This window comes from Talpa europaea (genome assembly GCF_964194135.1).
Source record: "Talpa europaea genome assembly, chromosome: 5".
Taxonomy (NCBI): domain Eukaryota; kingdom Metazoa; phylum Chordata; class Mammalia; order Eulipotyphla; family Talpidae; genus Talpa; species Talpa europaea.
Window position 1 is genome coordinate 120,576,821 of NC_140071.1, and position 18,904 is coordinate 120,595,724.

General features: G+C 39.8%; 1 protein-coding gene across 17 annotated transcripts in view; it reads right to left on the reverse strand.

Moving 5' to 3' along the window:
* Window positions 1-18,904, reverse strand: part of LIMCH1 (LIM and calponin homology domains 1) — a gene marked incomplete at its 3' end in the record, with an annotated part of 306,641 nt that overhangs the window by 62,258 nt on the left and 225,479 nt on the right. For 11 of the 17 annotated variants that reach the window (XM_084233757.1, XM_084233752.1, XM_084233753.1 and 8 more), the window contains exons 7-8: window positions 13,005-13,200; window positions 6,614-6,866 (exon numbers count right to left, since the gene is read on the reverse strand). In XM_084233757.1, coding sequence (XP_084089883.1) covers window positions 6,614-6,866; window positions 13,005-13,200 — 449 coding nt within the window. Of the gene's footprint in view, window positions 1-6,613; window positions 6,867-13,004; window positions 13,201-13,555; window positions 13,700-18,904 lie in introns of those variants that run through there. The other 6 variants (XM_084233749.1, XM_084233746.1, XM_084233748.1 and 3 more) reach the window with 1 other exon arrangement.

Genomic DNA, 18,904 nt, shown 5'->3' on the forward strand with positions numbered 1-18,904 from the left:
GATTTCAATTTAGATATAGGAAGTTAAAAAAAAGGGGGTGAAGAAAGCTTTCCTTCTCATTGGCCACTTAAAGACTTTCCCTGCACACTTGGAAAAAAAAAAAAAACAAGGTCGAAATGACTGGTTTTCCACATAGCTTGAACCCTGTAAATTCAGAGCTTCAAGGCAGACTCAGAGACAGAGAAAAAAAAAAACACAAGTCCTTGGCTGGCACTATTGGTCTTGTAATAACAAATAATAAGTACAAGGTAACTATGAAGGATTGTATTCACAGGGGTATAGCTAAGCTGATACTTAAATAACTTTATATGTGCTTATGCTTTTCTGTTGAAAGATCTTAAGGACTTAAGATCTTAAGCCTATTGTGAAGTTTCTGTAATTTCAATAATTACCATTCTGAGTGGCTAGTACACCAGGCACACTAACTTTCTACAGATTTGTACGATAGGAATTCTGATGCCCACTTTGCAGAGGAGAACACTGAGGTTTTCTAGATCCAGTCATGTGAATTTAGTCAAATACATTTAAGGGGTTGACCCAGGGAGTCTAGTTAATATTCACACAGAGGTTTGGTGCTTTTCATTCTTCCAAGTCATTTATAGATGAGTTATTTTGGGAAGAAGGGACCATTCTATGGGCATAGGTCACTGCTTTTCTCAGAAGGAAATCCATCCAACAGGAAGTGAGAAATGCAAAGCCCCACCTCCACCCTGGCAACCCTGTCCAGCCTCATCTTAACCAGGTAAGGCTAGCATTGTAGAAGAGATATGGGCTCAAGGCAGGTGAGTGGGAAGAAAAACTCGTGTCTCCAAGTTTCTAAGGCTCATGTATTTCAAAGGGAATGAGATAATGATTTAAACTAAGGGCAGAGTTGGTATTTTCTTTCACTCTCTTTCACTTGGCAACACTCAAGCAACTAGCTCAGACTGGCAGGCAGTCTGTTCTATTGAAAGAAAGTGGGTTCTCCAGAAAAGCCTGTTAGGCCTCCTGGGAATGCCACGGGCAACACCAGAAACCTCTGTTCACCCAGGGTGCCAGGAGGGCAGCTACAAACATAGTCACAAAGGCTCATGCAAGTTGTATGTATGCTGGTCCTTTCTTTCAAAGGGTCTGCTCCACAACCATCAATGACACAGCATCTGCTAAGGAGGGATACTCAAGATACGTGTTTGGCACTCAGCTGCATCTGCTCTTCCTCTAAAGATTTCTAAAATATCTATTGTTCCTTGGAGGGTTTTTTCCTTCTGTAATTAATTACTATGTGGTTGAGAAGATCCATAGACTAGCAGAAAATAGTGAGTGCTGAAACATATGAAAACAATTAGAAAAGAAGTACAATCACGTGAAACCTATAATTCAGTTAAAAAAAAAGTTTACTTCTCCAATGGGAAACACCAAGTAAAAGAACGCAAATCTCCATGGCATTTTAATTCAGGGGAAGTGAATCTCGGTTCTTATTTTATCCTCTTAAAAACCAGAAATCTTGGCTTCCTTGGCAGCGTCTCATATTTTGGGGGTAATTAAGCTAACTTAATCATAAAATACAACAGAAGAAAAAGTAGCCTTATATACTTTTTTACTTTAATGGAAACTCTAGTAAATATTAAACTCCACCCATTTACTAAGAAGTCCTACTTTCTGTCCCTTGATGCTAAGATAATGTCCTAGTGTAACATTGGACAGGAAGCTTGGGACTTCTAGACTTCTATATTCATGTGAAAGTGGAATAATGTGCACCTCTGCTCCCTTTTTATGTATTGTATTAAAAATAATGAGGTGGCATTTGAGAAAACTTGGAGAAGAACAATAACAACAAAAGCAGTCTATCAAAGAAAAGCCTTGTTCTTCGTCTGCAAGCCCCTTCCCGGGACCATACCACTATGCACACTCATCTCTACAGACTTCCAGCTACAAAATGGGCCACAGGAGGTATCAGGCACCTCTTGTTGGGTTTGAAGATGTGGGGGCCAGAACTGGCTGTCAAAGCCAGGAGACTGAAAAAGCTAAAATCTTTTAGCAGATATCAGCATATTTAAATGTTTTCACTTTCAATTTTCCCGATACCAAGAATTCTTTTCTTCCTCATGCATTTCAATCCAGATAAGCTATTTTCTGCCACATTAATAGCAGGATCCAAATGTAGATTGACTTACAGTGACTCTCAACGGGGTTGTGGACTGTAAAAAGTTAAGTGACAAAGACAGACATGGCGGGTTAGTGGCATGGTATGCATAAAACCTTTATGTGAGCTAGCAGCTGAAAAATCTGTCTAACAAATGAATTCTGGGTGTTGGGAGCAGCTGTGTAATGTTGCTGTCAGAAATCTTCTTTGGGAGAAGGTATAATTGTCCTGAAACCAACTTGAAATACTAAGCCAGAAGATCTAAAATCCTTGTTCTCTTGGATACACTAAAGGTGATCTGGAGGTTCCTGAAAAAATTTAAAATAGAGCTCCATACGATCTGGAAATCCCACTTCTGGGTATTTATCCAAGATAATTGGAGTCAGGATCCCAAAGAGATATTAGAACTTTCACAAAAGCCAAGATAGGAAGCGACCTAAGTGACCATTGACAGATGAGTGAAGAAAGAAATTGTAGCAGGTACATAAAATGTGGCATATTATTCAGCCTTAAAAAAAGAAGTGCTGCAATATGTGGCAACACGGATGAACCACGATGACATTGTGCTAAGTGAAATAAAACAGGAGAAAAATACAAATGATTCTGCTTGCATGAGTACCTAAAAGAACCAAATGTATAGAATAAAAGAATAGTATGGTGGTTGCCATGGACTTCAAAAGGGGAAAATGGGGTTAATAATCAATTCCCTATTAAGTTTCAATGAAGCAGGATGAAGAAATTCTAGAGACCCAGTTTTTAACACTGAATCTATTTTTTATGCGTGCATCTATCTATATATATATAACAACATGCCACACATAACGTATATATTATATAATATATCACATATAACACATATATGGATATATATAACAATATATATCCCATATAACATATATATGGATATATACAACATATATATGGATATATATATAACATATATATGGATATATAAAAACACCGTATTATACAATTAAAATCTGTTTGGAACATAGCTTGCATGATAAATGTTCTTACCACAATAAAATTTTTTTAAAAAGAAAAAAATGGCAAAGACTGTGAGGCAATTTACAGACATAATATGATATTTAACCATATTACTAATCAAAAAATCAATTTTTAAAATGATATGCTTTTAACCAAGCAGATTGACATATTTTGAAAATAATAAAACAGGAAAAAATAAAGATGGGGTTGTTGGTGAATTTTTCCTTAAAGACTTCACAGATGTGATAAAAATGATGGTATGTATGTCAAGGATATCAAAATTAATTTTTTTTGTAAATTCATAGTCATCTCCTTCGCTTACTACCTACTCCTACTGAATGCTAGGCTTAAAGACAGAGCAGGAAAAGACTGAAAAGTGGTATATAGTAAGGGAATATTACTTATTTTAGTATTCTCAGCATCTAGCCTGGTCTCTGATATAAGATGTTCAAGTGATGTTGACAAGGTCTCTGAACCAAAATTTAAGACTACCTGCATTTGTTTTTGTTCTCAAGAGTCTGTGACATAACTCTTCATTATTTCAGAAAACCAGAAAGCTGCTTGTAACATAAGCACGATTTTATAATAGAGTTCTCTGGAAACACATACATGTTTAGGCTAGACACACTTATCTGTGGGATACCACAGACAGGAAGAAGTATATCCTTGGTTTTTGATAAAAAAAACTTATAAAAAGCTACTCTAGGACTAAATCTATATGTCAATGCTGAAACTGCCAGTTAGGACTAGCCCACAGAAGTAACCACATGTGGAGTTATATAGAGCAATGGAAAATGTTCTGGTAAACGTGTGGGAGGCAGATGTATGGCTGTAGCCAAAACATTTGAATCTGCTCCTCTGGTCAGAGGTAATCAGCTTGGCGACCAGCAACTCTCTAACTATCAGTGAGCCTCAGTTTACTCCTTTTCAAAGTGGGTATGACAGTTGCCTTTTCAGATTAAATGGAATAGCAAATGGCTAAGCTATTTCAATTGTCAAATTGTAATGAATTTCAATTTGTCAAATCAATTTTGGTCTCACTCTTATTTGTAGCATCTTTGTGGTTATTATGTGACAAAACTGTAGAACTATGGTTTTCTGTGACTATAATTTGAAGCCATGGGGACTATGTTCTAGTGCCTTTGTTACAATTAAAGAAAGTTATGCAATTGTTTGTTTTTGACTAGATAGGCTTTAGAAGACAAATCAAATAAACCCATTCTTACTACTTCCTTGAGACAAAGATAGTAGGTGGTTTTTGTAAGAAAGCCTCTTTTTCTACAGAATGCTCCCCACTTCAAAGGAACTATTTCCTAATGATGTGTAAAGTAAGATAAGAGCCATTTAGGAGTAGTGTGAAAGTTAACAAGCCACAAACAATTGAAAAATAAAATGTTATTTCTCAGTAAATCCTGCAGCCCACAAATCACTAACCACAAAAACCTGACAGGGTCTAATCAAGCAGCAAAAAGCTCACTCTTTTCCTCTATTTAAATAACTAAGTACTTAGCAGGGACATGCCCTATGGCACAGACTAGTGGCTATTTCTATTTGCATGGAGTAGGGATTGATGGTGCAATGGGAAAAGCAGAAAGTGAGAAAACAAGATGGAAACTCCAACATGCCAGACAAATTCCAAACTCCCAGACATGCACAAAGCCAGCCAGCCAGTTGTCAGCCTGCAGTGCTAACCTGGCAAAGCGTTGTGCAGCTGGCATGACCTTGATTCCAGCTTGCTCTAGCCTTCTGAGCTTTTGGATTTCAGCAGCATCTTTTTCTTCAGATTTGGGAGCTGGTGCCACCACAGCCTGCTCCGGAGGGGACTGCTCCTTACCACTGCCAGTGAGTAATTCTAACCCACCATCAGAAGGCTTCCCACCAGGATCCATTTGGCCGACCGTGTCCTCTTCCCAAGGAGACCCCACGTCACTTCCCTCTTCCTCTATTGTTTCAGGATAGCTAGTGAGTTGGACGATATGATTTACCAAACTAACTAACTGGGCTGGGGAGTTGATCGCATGTTACCTCCCAGTCATTCTGATATTATTTTCCACTTAAAAAAAAGTCACAGCATGTAATACATGACACTTGAAATGTGAAGAAAATGAAATGCAGCCATTTGCCAATTAACACAATACACCATATCTCAATATTGATTAAGAGCTATGGCAAAATTAATATTGAAAGGCAAAAAACCTTTTTTTGTGGAAAGTAAAATTACATTTTTTAAATAATTAAAACTTTTAACAAATTGTTTATTCAATGGAAAATAATATATAATGGAGATGGACAATTAGAAATGACCAGACAGCCTCAGGGTAGTTTTGCTAAAAGGATTAGACGAGACTGTAGGTTTCTTTTATTGGACCACAAGATTCTTCAAGGCAAGGACCTTATTTTTATCTTATTATTGGATTCCTAGTGTTTAAAAGGCAGACCCAAATGTGTAGTAGGTGCTCAAATACATGCAGAATAAGTGAGTGAATGAATACAAAGACATAATCAGATTAGGGGACGTACTATTTGTTTCTCAGAGATGAGAAATTCAATTTGTCTTCCATTTATTATGAGTACTTCTATGTGGAACTGTGAAGCATGTTCCATGGATTCCTTAGATGCTGGAACGCCTATCTAGCTTGCCCCTGGATCAAAGTCTGTCTATGTAGGGGCTAACATTATCTGTACCTGATCGTACAGGGGCAGGAGTCGGGCAGTCTCCACAGAAGGACACAGATGACAGCTTCGTCCTCAATGTCCTGTCAATTGAACTGGTTTGAATCACCTGCTTCTAAATTCTATTTTACTAACCCACTGAAGAGTGTCAAGTCCATCCCCAGATGGGTAGACATTTTATTTTTTTTATAATAAATTTTATTTTTATATTCCCCATACAATTGCAACCCCTTTATTTTGACCCCAATCCCTCCCCTCCTGCCCCCTACCACCCATAGAGTGTCTCTGGTTCATAGTTTTTTGTTGATTTTGATTTTCACTTTCTTATAGTTATTCATTTTCCTGGTCCCTTATTTAAGTTTTCTAGATTCATGGGTAGACATTTTAAATTTAATTAAATGATTGTTCTTATAACAGATGATGAAGTCAATGTGTTGTTTTTCTGAATTATTAATTTATAATACAATTTTGCTGTAATGCTTCATTTTCACAGATATAACCAACACAAATTATGATAATGGAAAATTCAGCAGGAGCTATTTCTTGAACTATGATTCTGTACAACTGTTTAGAGTCAAAAATAAATTGGAGGAATTCAAGTAGGTAAAATTGTTGATTGTGTACTATGTGCCAGGCACTATTCTAGATTCACTCAGAAGCTTATTATTCTGTCATGACAATCTTTCTCCAACGATATGACCTGCCCAACTCGATTTGGAATCTCACTTCAAAGTCCTAAAATGGTTCTTGGAGCACATTTGTGTCCTGGAGCTTTGGTTCCTGGACCACTGATGGTCCCATCGGGCGGGAGCAGGCTAGCTCCGGGCTTACCTGAAGGGCCTGTCCCCGCCCAGGGGGGACGTGGCAGTACTCCAGCTCTTCCGATATTCCTCTCGCTCCACTTTCTTCTTTCTCAGAGGAGCAGGGACGTAAGCCGTCTGATTACTCTTGTTCGGGAGGTACTGGTTAAAAGGCACTGCTGATTTCGGCTCACCATGGGAAGTCCGTCTCGCAGACATGTCATCCTTCTTCACATCTGGCAGCTTCCGGTGTGGCAAGTCCGATTCAGAGTCACTTCCTCTCCCTGGAGATGAAAACATGGGTGCTGAAAGTGTGTGCTGGGCTAGCAGAGAAGCTCCCCATGGCAAGTCCACAGTACTAGGGATGTGGTTAAATCTGTGGGTTCCAGGGATTCCTTCCTTGTATTATTCACTTAACAAATCCAAAGTACCAGTCTAAATTAGTTTGCTCTGGGAAAAACTCTCTACTCCAATCAGGAAAAAAAAAAATCAAATTAGAAAAATAGAGGCAAATCTAACTATCTGAGAATTACAATTAGTAACACATTTGCAACAGAAGTGTATGTCTACTCTGCCGTGATTCTGGAACTCTCTAAAGAAAAAAAAAAAAACACAAAGTAAGCAACGGAATTTTTACTGAGCACCTGTTATTGCATGTCTAATACTGTTAGATATTCTGAAAAACAAGAATTATGAAGACTTTTGTCTTTGTGGTACCTTCAACTAACCCACAAAACACCTGGAGAATATTAATCAAGATGCACAGAAAGTATAAGAACAATAGGAATTCAAAAAAGTGGCTGGTTTGGATTATAACACAGGGCTTGCCTTCCAGGAAGTGGTTTGAGTTATAATAAATGCATATTCCTCTACATGGGAGCCTTCCTGGTACCCATAGCTGGAGACAATTTTTTTCTTCCTGTAACCTATGGCCCAAAGATCCATTCTTTTCTTCTGGAGCATTAACCTTCATACCTTGTATATTGAAACAAGGAATTTATAACATTCACATGTTACAGACAATGCAGAGGAATTCAATGCTACCCACATCAGTCTTGTGTTGGTGTAAGGGCAGGAATGGGCACAGGGCAGGTTTTCTATGATCCCAGCAGACGAGGTAAGGGAGAAGAAGAGTCCTGGAGCCCTCCGTGGCTTTTGCAGGCTTTTATTGGGATATTTACCAGGTACACAGCAGGCAGGGGGTGCCAGGGGGCTGGTCTGCCAACCTCCCAGCCCCCAACAAGTCTTCACTCTTTCTGGGCTGGGCTCTTCGGCCTTCTCTCACATTCTCGCTGCTTCTCTGCTTGGTTCTGCTTCTGCTGCTTCTTCTCTGCTTCTGCTGGCGTCCCCACGCTGCCGCCCTTAAAAGCCCAGTCTTAGCCCAGGTGAATCCCATCTACCTAGGCCCACACCCTACTCCAGGTGCCCGCCATCAGGCATGCATTTGGGACCTCAGGGTTCCGTCATCTATCCTAATTGTGGGAGGGCAGAAAAGCCTGATACTTTTACCTTGCCCTACATTTGGGCAATCACCCCACTAATTATATTGTACCCTGGTGTTCCAAGTCTCATCTCACTAAATTTCTAAGATCCTTTAGGAGGAAGCTGTCATTAAAATAAACACTATCTTAGGTAGTCACCATTTTAATGCTGGTTAAAATTTCTTTTCTTTTTTTTTTTTTTTTTTTGTGGGACCCTCGCCAGTGGCTGGGGATCAAACTGGCGCTGCAGAGGCTGCAGGCAGCCTCACAACCCAGCGCTCAACCGCCGCGCCACCAGGGGAGGCCCTGGTTAAAATTTCTTAATCAAGGAAAGTGTTTTTAAGTTATCCAACCCCAGTGACGGTAGAAATTTTGCCTCTTTACACTTGTGAGAAGAGCTTTAAATTAAGAGTCAAGAGACGAGGCAGCCTAGCAGAGTGAGTAGTGTGCAGGGTTAAGTCAGATCCACTTCATCTTGATCTCTGCCACTGTAGGGTAAGTGAAAAGTTATCAGGATTTCCCACCCTCCCGCCATTAGCATTAGTGATACATTCCTGTGGTCCTACATGCATGCCTGATGGTGGGCACCTGGAGTAGGATGTGGGCATGCATTAGTGGGTGCACCTGGGCCGGGAGACTGGCCTTATAAGGGTGATGTCATGGGGACACCAGCAGAACGAGAAGAGAAAACAGCAGTAGTAGAAGAAACTGCAACGGCAGCAGAAGCAGCATCAGAGAAGAGCCTGGGAGAGAATGGTAGAGCACCCAGAAAGAGTGAAGATTCGCTGGGGGCTGGGAGGCCTGTCAGTCTCCTGGCCCCTACCCCGGTTCCCCTGCCTGCCATGTACCTGGATGCTGCACTACAAATGGTGCAAAAAGCTCAATGAAAGCCTGAAAAGCCACCGAGGGCTCCAGCACTCTCCTTTACCCATCTGTCAGGATCATGGAGATCCTGCGCTGTGCCTTGCTGGCACTATAGCCACTTACTACCTCTGAGACTTTGCAGTTGTTACCTCCCCATTAAGTCTGACTTACTCAGTGTGTAAAATAGGGATGATAATAATACCACCTAGTTCATAAGATTGTCAGGAAGATCAGATGTATATCAAAGTATTGTTATCCTACTTGGTCAGAGTGAGTGTCTAATTCACGCTGACTACACTGGATGGCATGGGGTAGCTCTGGAACTCTCCAGAGTGAGCTGTGGGCTCTGAGGCTTGTCTCAAACATGCTCATCTGTCCTTTTCTGTAAAAACAGGACTGAAGTGATTTTTCCTGGAAATTAACTGATTTAAATGACTTTTGAAAGACTGTAAAAGTTAAAAGCATTGATCATACACAAGTTGACCATTGTTGCAGATGAAATATTCAGCTTATGAATTATTCATGTCACTGGCTTTTAGTCTTTCTTCTGAAATTTTGACCATTTCATTACTTGTCAGTTCTTTGCTTCATAACTTAGCTCCTTCCCCATCCTCTCTCTTAGCAAGGGTATGTGTCTTGGTGCCACGTGAAACATTTAGCACTCTGTGTGAACTGCTTTATAAACACGAATTCTACTTTACCTTGCCCAAACTTTGCTTTTTGATTTGATATTTCCACCATTTTATAAAGGTAGAAACAGCTCAGAGAGACAGAAAGAGCCCCTTCTGCACCGCTGGCTAGTAATAGCTGGGATTATCATTCTGTTCTCCAAACTCACAGCCCAGAGTTCCTTCCTCTATGTCATATTTCTCTTGGAAAATTGTCCTCTGCTTAAAGCATCCTGATAAGGGGAAGCACTCACTTGTTGAATGAATGAAAGAAAAAAAAAAAGGATCCTTTCATCAACTATGAAGGCTTAGACTTAGACTTGTTTCAATTCTAAAATCCTATTATCTATGAACCTTATGTGTGTACAGTATCTAAAAATATATTATCCATAACAGACTGAGGAAAAGTCTCAAAATATATTGTTTAAAACATCAACAGACTACCCTCTCCCGTTCCCCCTCCCATTACTCTGAGTTGCTGAGAATCTTCAACAGACACTTTAAGTTTGCAAATATCCCAAGGCAGACTGGCTCAGTAGAGAGAAGTTCAGCATTCTGCATTTGGAGACCAGGATCTAATTTCAACGCCGTCATCTACTAGCTATGTAGCTCCAGAAAACATAAACCTTCTGTATCTCAGGGATCTCATCAGAAACATGGATATGATAACACAGTTCTTGTAGGTTGGCATGAGTATTAAATGAGAAAGCACTCAGGAAGTGGCAGGTTTGGCATTCTCTCTGCAAAGTTGGCACTCTTTTATCTAACTTAGGGACTTCAAAGGATTTTGACTTCATGTCTTCCTGAAATTATGGAAATACACTAGGGTGGCTTCTCTATTTATGTCCAGTTAGGAAAATACAACAGAGCACGAGATTCTGCTTTTCCATGGGGCTACAATTCTTTCCCAGCAACTAGGGATCTTATTTTTTTTTAATCTGTATTTGCCATACATACCTCCAAACCACCTCTAGTACATTAATTTTTCTCACTCCTTTTTTTCCCCCTTAACTCATCTTCTATACAAATTATGAGCATTCCAGTAATAAAATGCATCATTCATATAAATATGTTCTTAATTTTAAAATACCTAAACGGAAGGTTTTGTATTTCCTCCTCTTGGAACCCCACCACGTGGTCTCAGAAGAACGCTGGGGAAGATGAGGGAGGAAGTGGGCACCTATCTAGCAAGACAGATTGACTCTAACAACTCTGGGGACCCACAGCATCCCACCCAGGCAGCTCTCATGTCCAAGCATATGTGTGGCTCTTGACTGCCCCTCTAGATGGGTCTGTGAGCTTTAATAAACTTCTCCATATTGACCCAAGATGGAGCTGGAGAATTTCATGGTGAGACTTTTCCTATTGATTATAGGATTAGGAAGTATACTTTAAGTATATTTTAAAGACTTTTAAAAAGTTCTTCTAGCTTTGAAAGGGTTTATGAGGAGGAGCAATCTTCTTGGTTAGCATCATTTAAAAAACTGTACCATAGTTTCTAATGAAATCCAACATCTATTTGGATGAATTTATGCTACATTTCTTATGTAGATAAAAATTTGTTTTTCTTTAAAAACCTCATTAGGTCTTGATTAGTTTACAAAAACATAAGCCTGAAGGTATCGGGCTGATTGGTGGGATCTGCGCATAAGATGCTCTTTCCTAGATGCTGTTTTGTGAAGCTCAATTTCATGTTATTCTTTAGATGGAAAAAACATTTATAAAAGACTCCAGCTTATCAATCTTAATTACTGCAAACTAAATTTGTGCCTCAGCACATATTAGTATAATATTAGTAATCACCATCTTAAATCCCTTCAAGATGTAGCTCATTATAAACTCTGAACCCCTGGAAACTGGTGACAAAATAAAGGACTGATATTTCCAACTATAAAAAGCCATGATGAAAGAAATAATTTAAAAAAAAAAATAAAAACAATATGGATGAAAGAGTCTGGTGAAGATACCTTTTATAAAAGTAAATGTATCTTTTGGTTATGTTAAATCTCAAGTAGATAATGCACTGGCATTTTAACTTCTAATACTGTGGGTGGTACTTAAGATGTCATAAAATTTTAGAAGTGTTTCTCAATTAGCTCACAATGCACCGTGGAATTCCTTAGGAGTCACAGACTACGTGGCACCCAGGCTAATTTATTTGTTGGTAAGTTTAAGTACTAAACAAAAGTCATTCTAGAATTTTAAAATATCTATTAGTCAAAGACAAAGAAGTGTGGATAGGGTTAAGCATAAGGATAGAAGATACAGACTCACCGTTTTCAGGTTAACATTGTTACACCAATTACTGACAGTGAATTTTGTCACTTGCAATGTTAGGATAATTACTTAACTTCCCTAAGGTTTATCTGTAAAATGTGATCAAGAAGGTGTGTCCCCATCTCTGTGGGGTGAAGTTTTCTCAAGGATCTGTGCTAATGTCTAGATGAGATACTAAGTATTGAGTATTAATTAGTTCTGGACATCAAATATATATAGAATTGTATAGGTGGAAGAGCTTTTTTAAAAGATCATTTTCATCTCAGCAAGCAGGTCATCTGTTCCATGCTTATGATACCTGACCGAAGACTATATAAATATTATCAATCGAATAATACATTCAACAAAAATGGAAATAAACAAAAAGCTCCACACCAGCCATAGTGTCTTTTAGAAAGTTTATATGTGCAGAGCCAAACCATCTTCCCTTAAAAAGAACAAAGGTTCAATATAAGTAAGGTTAACAGCTTCTGGATATATGTATTACATCTATCTTAGGCTGCCTGACTACACACTGTTTAAAGAAACATAATCATTCCTTACAGGTGATCTAAAATCCACAGGATTTATACTGAACCCAGTCTCCGAACAGTCTGGACGTGCAGTATCCACTGATGGCCCCCCGCATGACACACGTGAATGTCAGGTGCCCTAAGCATGAAACAGATGGCCACAAACATGCTAATTAGTACATAGGACATAGAGCGCTTCCGGTTTGCTGGAAGTTGATCCATTTTCACTTCCACAGTGTGATACTCACTCAAACATTTCCCATCCTCCTACTCAGTGCAGTTTATGAACTAATATAAACCTTTGACACACTTTATGAGCTAATGGTCTGCACAGTGTCTTGATTTACTGAGACTAAGGAGGAATGATGTAACACATTTTCCAGTAGAGAGATATTCATGGGGCTAACATTCAAACAAACTGCTGGTAAAGCCAATCAAAATGCTTAAGGCCATGAAAAAACAACATTAAAAACATTTTTCTTCTACCATTTAGAGCTACCAGGTTTCAGCAAGGTGGATGGGGAGCCTGTCTTCCTAGAGCCAACCCCTCTGCCAGTGACAAGGAAAACCTTGTTAATGCTTAATTCTGAGACAGGCAGTTTGTTAAGGCTTCAACCTACCATCGCTGCTCCCTCGGAGGACTACATCTGGAGAAGGTGTCTGCCGGGAACGGGAGCCAAAGGAATCCAAGCTGTCGAAGGAATCATCTCTGCCGTGTCGTGGAGGAGAGAGGGAGTCGCTGCGCTCTGAGTCCCAGCAGTCGATGTAGCCACTGTCGCGAATACTCCGTTTAGGACTGTCAATATCATCAGTCTCCTGTGCAAAAAGAAATCGAAAGGATTTCAGACATTACAGCAGCAGAGGCAGAAACTCCATCCACTCTCAGGAAATCCCGACTCCAGCAGTCTCCAAAAAGTTCTGCATTCTACCCCCAGGATGGAAATGTTATGGTAACCAGTTACTGGCTAAATTATCATCTACAAGTTAACATTTCATGCTTCTACCCTCCCTGTGCAACTTTCCCAATCAGGAAATCACGCACATTAAAAAAAAATTCCTCCAGTAATTCATTCTCTGCAAAATTTGGGAATGAAAAATAACAGATAGTAATGTTTGGATTCTCAAGAATACAGTGAGAGATGAAAACGAAAATGAAAAGCTAAACCTTCACCTTGACCAGCCTTTCAGAATCCATAACGGCATGTCTGTCCTGGGACAGAATCCCTCACAGTCTGTGATTGCTCCTGTGGATGCAAGCTCACAAATACACGCAGCTGAATCAGCTCCGTAAAACCCAGGAGCAGCGTGCTTCCATCTCCTACTACCTTGAAGGGAAATTCCTGCTCTGAAAGGGAGCTGTCTTTCTGAGGCAAAAAGTCTAAAAAAAAGAAGTAATGAAAAATATGCAAAATGCTTTTCCTGATGCCTCAGAAGAATCCAGGCACGGCTCACTCTCAGCCAGCTCTTGGCGCTGGGGGAGCTGAAAGCACTTGTGGCTGACCCACATGTTCGGAGCAGTGAGAACAATGGCTCTCTTTGACAGCCTGTGATTATAAATTCTTTCCAGCACAAGCAGCACATACTAAAACACTGAAACTCCAGCAGAAGAAAGGTCAGTCAAAGCCATCCTCACCCTCACGTTATAATAAAAGCCTTGTTCCCGCCAGTGTCTTAGCATTAATGACAATAGTCCAGCCTGATGAAAACAAAAATAACCCCAGTCACTCAAAGATAAACCTCAATTTAATCTCCTCCCAGACGGTCGCTGAAAATCAGGGCTCAGGAGGACACTGGCTGAGAGGCATGTTCTCTGGGGAGACTGGAATGTCACACTGTGGATTTCCTGGGGTGCTCAGCAGGGTCCCCTCCATGTTTCCAATAGAAAGGAAAAATAAATAAATACGCTTCATGTTAACAATTTTAGAAACTGTCTAAACTGACTAATATGCCCTCTGGAGACAATGCCTTTGTAGGAAGAGCCTTTGCGGGCTGCTTTTATCAATTATATCCAGATTCTCTGACACACTTCCCTGTGGGAGGCAATTTGGGGGATGGAGTGGCTGTATTTCAAAAGGCACACACAGGTTTTGCATCTGGAGAATGGAGAGGGAGACAGTAGAAAGGCAAGGTTGAGAGAAGTGCTCTGCAATCTATACCCCCCGACCTCCAGGGCCTGACTAAGCACCCCTGAAGAAGACATGTCAAATGGCCTGGTGAGAATAGCCCTCAGGACTCTCCAGAGGGTGGCAGACATTCCAGTTATGAAAATTAGGGTAGTTTATTTGTAGGTCAAGAGTTAACCAGGACTCAAACAAAAGCCAGGCCTGAAGTTGGAAAAGGAAGAACTTATGACTAACTAAAAATTGCTCTAAATTGGATATGGTTTTATATTAATTTCTTTGGAAATGCAAGTAATTATCTAGGATTTTTCTCCACTGAGATTAGGGTAAAAGGCCCAAAAGTGAAACTACTTTTATTGAACATTTACTATAATGCCTGATACTTTTTGTATGAGATATTATTTAAACTCACGACTTTCTAAGGATGTGGTTAGCACTGCTCCTATTTCACAGAAAAGTGAACAATCAGGTTATGTAACATGATTGGGGTCACACAGCAAGCACAAAGGTGTGACTGTCTCCAAATCCCAAATTGTGAAACCTGACAACTTTGGTGCAGTTATGGTAGCCACCATCAGCATCATTTCTTCCAACTACTAGACACTCACTGTGTCATGCGTGATACTAATCTGGATAATGTCCCTTTGCTAAATGCTATTTATAATGAAATCATCAAAAATAAAAATTGCAAAAGAGGGGCAGTTTAGGGTAGGTTAAGAACATAGTGTAGGAAGCCCAACTGACTGGGTTTATTAGATCCTGACTCTACTCCTTGTCATCTATGGGAACTTAGGCAAACTCTCAATTTTCTCATATGTAAAATGGAGCTAGAGGTAGTATCTACCTGACAGGATTGCTGGGAAGATTAAGCATATTAAAATATAGAAAGCATTCAAAGAACTGCTTGAAGCATAAATACTTACAAGTGTTAACTACAGTTATAATTACTACTGTATATTCATTTTTGTATGTAAAGAATATATAAACCATACAAAATATATAAATGCAGTTAAGGACACAATCTTATATGCACACTGATACTCTTCTATCCATTTATATGCCATAACTAGATACCTTGGGCCTAATTTCCCATCAGGGAGGACAGATACTCAGGAAAGTGGGCTACTGGTCATATCTAGAAATGACACAATTTTATGAACTGTTGGTGCAGCATTGCAAAAGCCCCAGAAACGCCCCCTCCCCTCAAAGACCCAACTGTCTTCCCCACCCTTACCTTACAAACCACAGGCTAACAGAAAGGAAGAAAGAGAAAGTCAACATGTTTCTTGGATCGTGCGTTGCTTTCTTAGAGCTAGTTACGGGAAAGACAAACAGAGTGGCTGTTCAGTTCACCACTGTGTAGAAGCCAAGAATAAAACTTCCCATCAAGCAAGAACTGGAAGTTGAACGGATGGCCAGCTTGAAAGTGAAAACCATGCCACCCGTGGTCATCCTTGGCTAAGCTGGTCCCTTGTCTTGGAACCTCATGGTGAAGCAAGAGGCTGGTTCTTTAGCCAGAAATAAAGATTCGGACATCAGCTGAATGAATAATTTCATTGGATTTCCTCAAGTCATGTCAAGTTAAGCTTTTGGGGAAAGCAGAAGATATAAACCAACACAAAGGCTAGCACAGTTTCTGGGGGCCTGGTTATGTTGTCTGTGCTTGCATCTAGAAGCAGGAGTATTCTGTCTTCCACCGAGAACTCTCAGGCAGGGCGATAAGACTCAAGTCTGTCCATTGTGCTAATTGCTAGTTGTTCCAGTACGAGTGTGCTAATGCATGGAGTGAGAACTACTAGCTCCTGTTACATTTTGGGATTATTTAACTCATCTGTTCTCTTCTTATCCCCCTTTGTCAGAGATAATGAGAACCAGCTAGGGTTGGTGGATGACTTATGGTATCTGAGAAACTCCAGATGCCTCTGTTTTACCACTCAACATTTTCTGCTTCTTTGTGATTTATATGGTGACTAAATCCTATTCTGCGGTGTTTTAGGGTTCTACTCTTTTACCTAATCACCCATCTCCATTTGCTATACTCTGGTTAGGGAAGTTAATCATCTCACAGATACTCACTGAGCATCTGCTAACCGCTGGGCACCAACATAGCAGTGGGTCAGAGAATTTTGTAAAATCAGTAAATCCCCAGTCCCAGTCCGCAGTGGCTTTATGCTCCAGTAGAGAAGACAAAAAATAAGCAGGAAAGCTTATGCATAAATACAAAGTGGAATGCATGCATATCATGAACAAATGAGGCAGGTCAAGGGGAGAGAAGATGATGGAAGTGGCTGTTTTAGCCACAGGCCTTGCATTTGTTTGCTTGTCATGCTCCTTCTTTTTCATTCCTTTGTTCAGGTAACACCCTTTAACTCCCATGGTACACTCTGCCTCTGCCTACTGTCACAATGGCTGGCTCAGGAATAGACCAGCGCTGGATCAGAGTGCGGCCTCAGGATTTTACTGCTGGGCCCAGGAGAAAGCATTCTTTTCCTTTTCAGAGCAAAGAGCTACAAGCAGGTAATCCTGGGGATAGTGTTAGCCATGTATCCTGCTCTGAGGGAATTCTTGCCTGTAGGAGGGAAGAGTGAATTCAGGAGAGCAAGAAGGGATGAGAGAAAATATGGAGAGGAAGAACCTAGACTATTGATTTTCTGGGTCCAGTCCCTGAGATTCTTACTCCCCATGTTTTTTTCCTTCAATCTCAGTATTCTCCTAGTAATTCCCTTTTGTTCCGCTTAAGTGTCCACTTCTTTGGGAAACTTTCCTAACATATCTAGGCTCAGCAAATGGCCATGGTCACTTGCTTTTCTTGTTTATAGCAACAGCAACCTATTGTGAATACCTACTATGTATTGGACACGCAAGCTAAGGGCTCTACACTGTTATTCTTATTATATAACTTAACAAATTGCATTTAAAGTTGAAAATCTTTATGCATGCTTCCCCCCAGAAAAATGAATATCTAAAAATTCTGAATAGTCTTCCTTGTGAAAGAAAAAAAATTCATTTCAAATTCATTTCAGCCTATATGTATGGGAAAGAGATTATATTGTTTCTCTCAATATTTGTTCTCCATTTCTTCTCCAGTAAAAAAAAAAAATACCACTTTTAGCTGAAATAAAGTCCACCTTTCCCAAGTCTTTCCGTGAAGCAAGGTATGGATGTGGGACCAAGTTCAGGTCAATAGAATGTAAGCAAAGAGTTGTTATATGACCTTCCTGAAGTGTGTTTATTTTTATTTATTTATTTATTTTATTTATGTATTTTTAAAGATTTATTTATTTATGCTTACAAGAACTGGGGTATAGGACAAGGGGTGAAAGGATTCACCAGAGACACAGTGGGGAGCAGAACAGATAGACTGACTGACATACACTGCTGAGAGGAGCAGAGCAGGCGAGACAGGAGAGGTCTGCTGCACCATGTGGGTTAGCTCCTTGGCCAGGGATCAAACTCATGCTGCAGTGGCTGGTGCTAGCTGAATAGTGCTGAGCCCTCAACCCCTATGCCACCAGGGAGGCCCCTGAAGTGTGTTTTAAAGGGAGGGCATAGGTATTTCTTTCCCATCATCTTTCCTTGTTCCTGATTCTAATGTAGACATGATGGTTAAAGCTTGTACAGCTATATTGGACCAGGAGGTGAGAGGGCAGGCCATAGATAGTGGACAAAAAGATAGAAGGAGCATGGGATGCTGGTAATCAAAGAACACCCACCAGCCTGGACTGCTCACATCCAGATCTCATTTATATGAATAGGATTCAATCTTATTTAAGGCACTGTTACAGTTTATTGTATTTTCTATCTGAACCTAAACCCAACTGGTAAAATGAAATAATACATATTAAAGATAAGCTAATGTTTTCAGGTGTTGGACAGATCTGTGAAGTTCAGGTCAATTACTCTCTTTTTTTATATAGTGACAAGGCAATGCCACAGCTGGCCATTTTAGTTAAGCCATATTCTCTCCAGTGATACAAATGACTCCCTTGTGACCTGATATTGAGTACATTAAAAAAAAATTTACAGCTATTCATAACCACAGATCTTTTTAAGGAAGTTGAGTTTAAATAGCATGGGAAAATAGGAGAATTGAGTAACTAAAAGCTGTGCAGACACAGAGGAACTGGACCAGTGGTAAGAAATATCAATAATGAGAATAAATCAGATTCCAAGAGAACCTTCCAGCAGAGGAACTATAAGACAGACCTTTTAAACAGTCTTTAGAAAGATACCCATCTATAATTATTCAAATTCAAATTGATAGAAAAACAAGAAATATTTGTATTTTACAAATCTCAACTAGAAGTTCCTTTATGCTTTTCTCTACAGAGAGAGTTAAAGGAAAAATAAAAGACTAAGAAATAATGTGCTGTATTAGAGTGGGTATGTTAATTTTATTT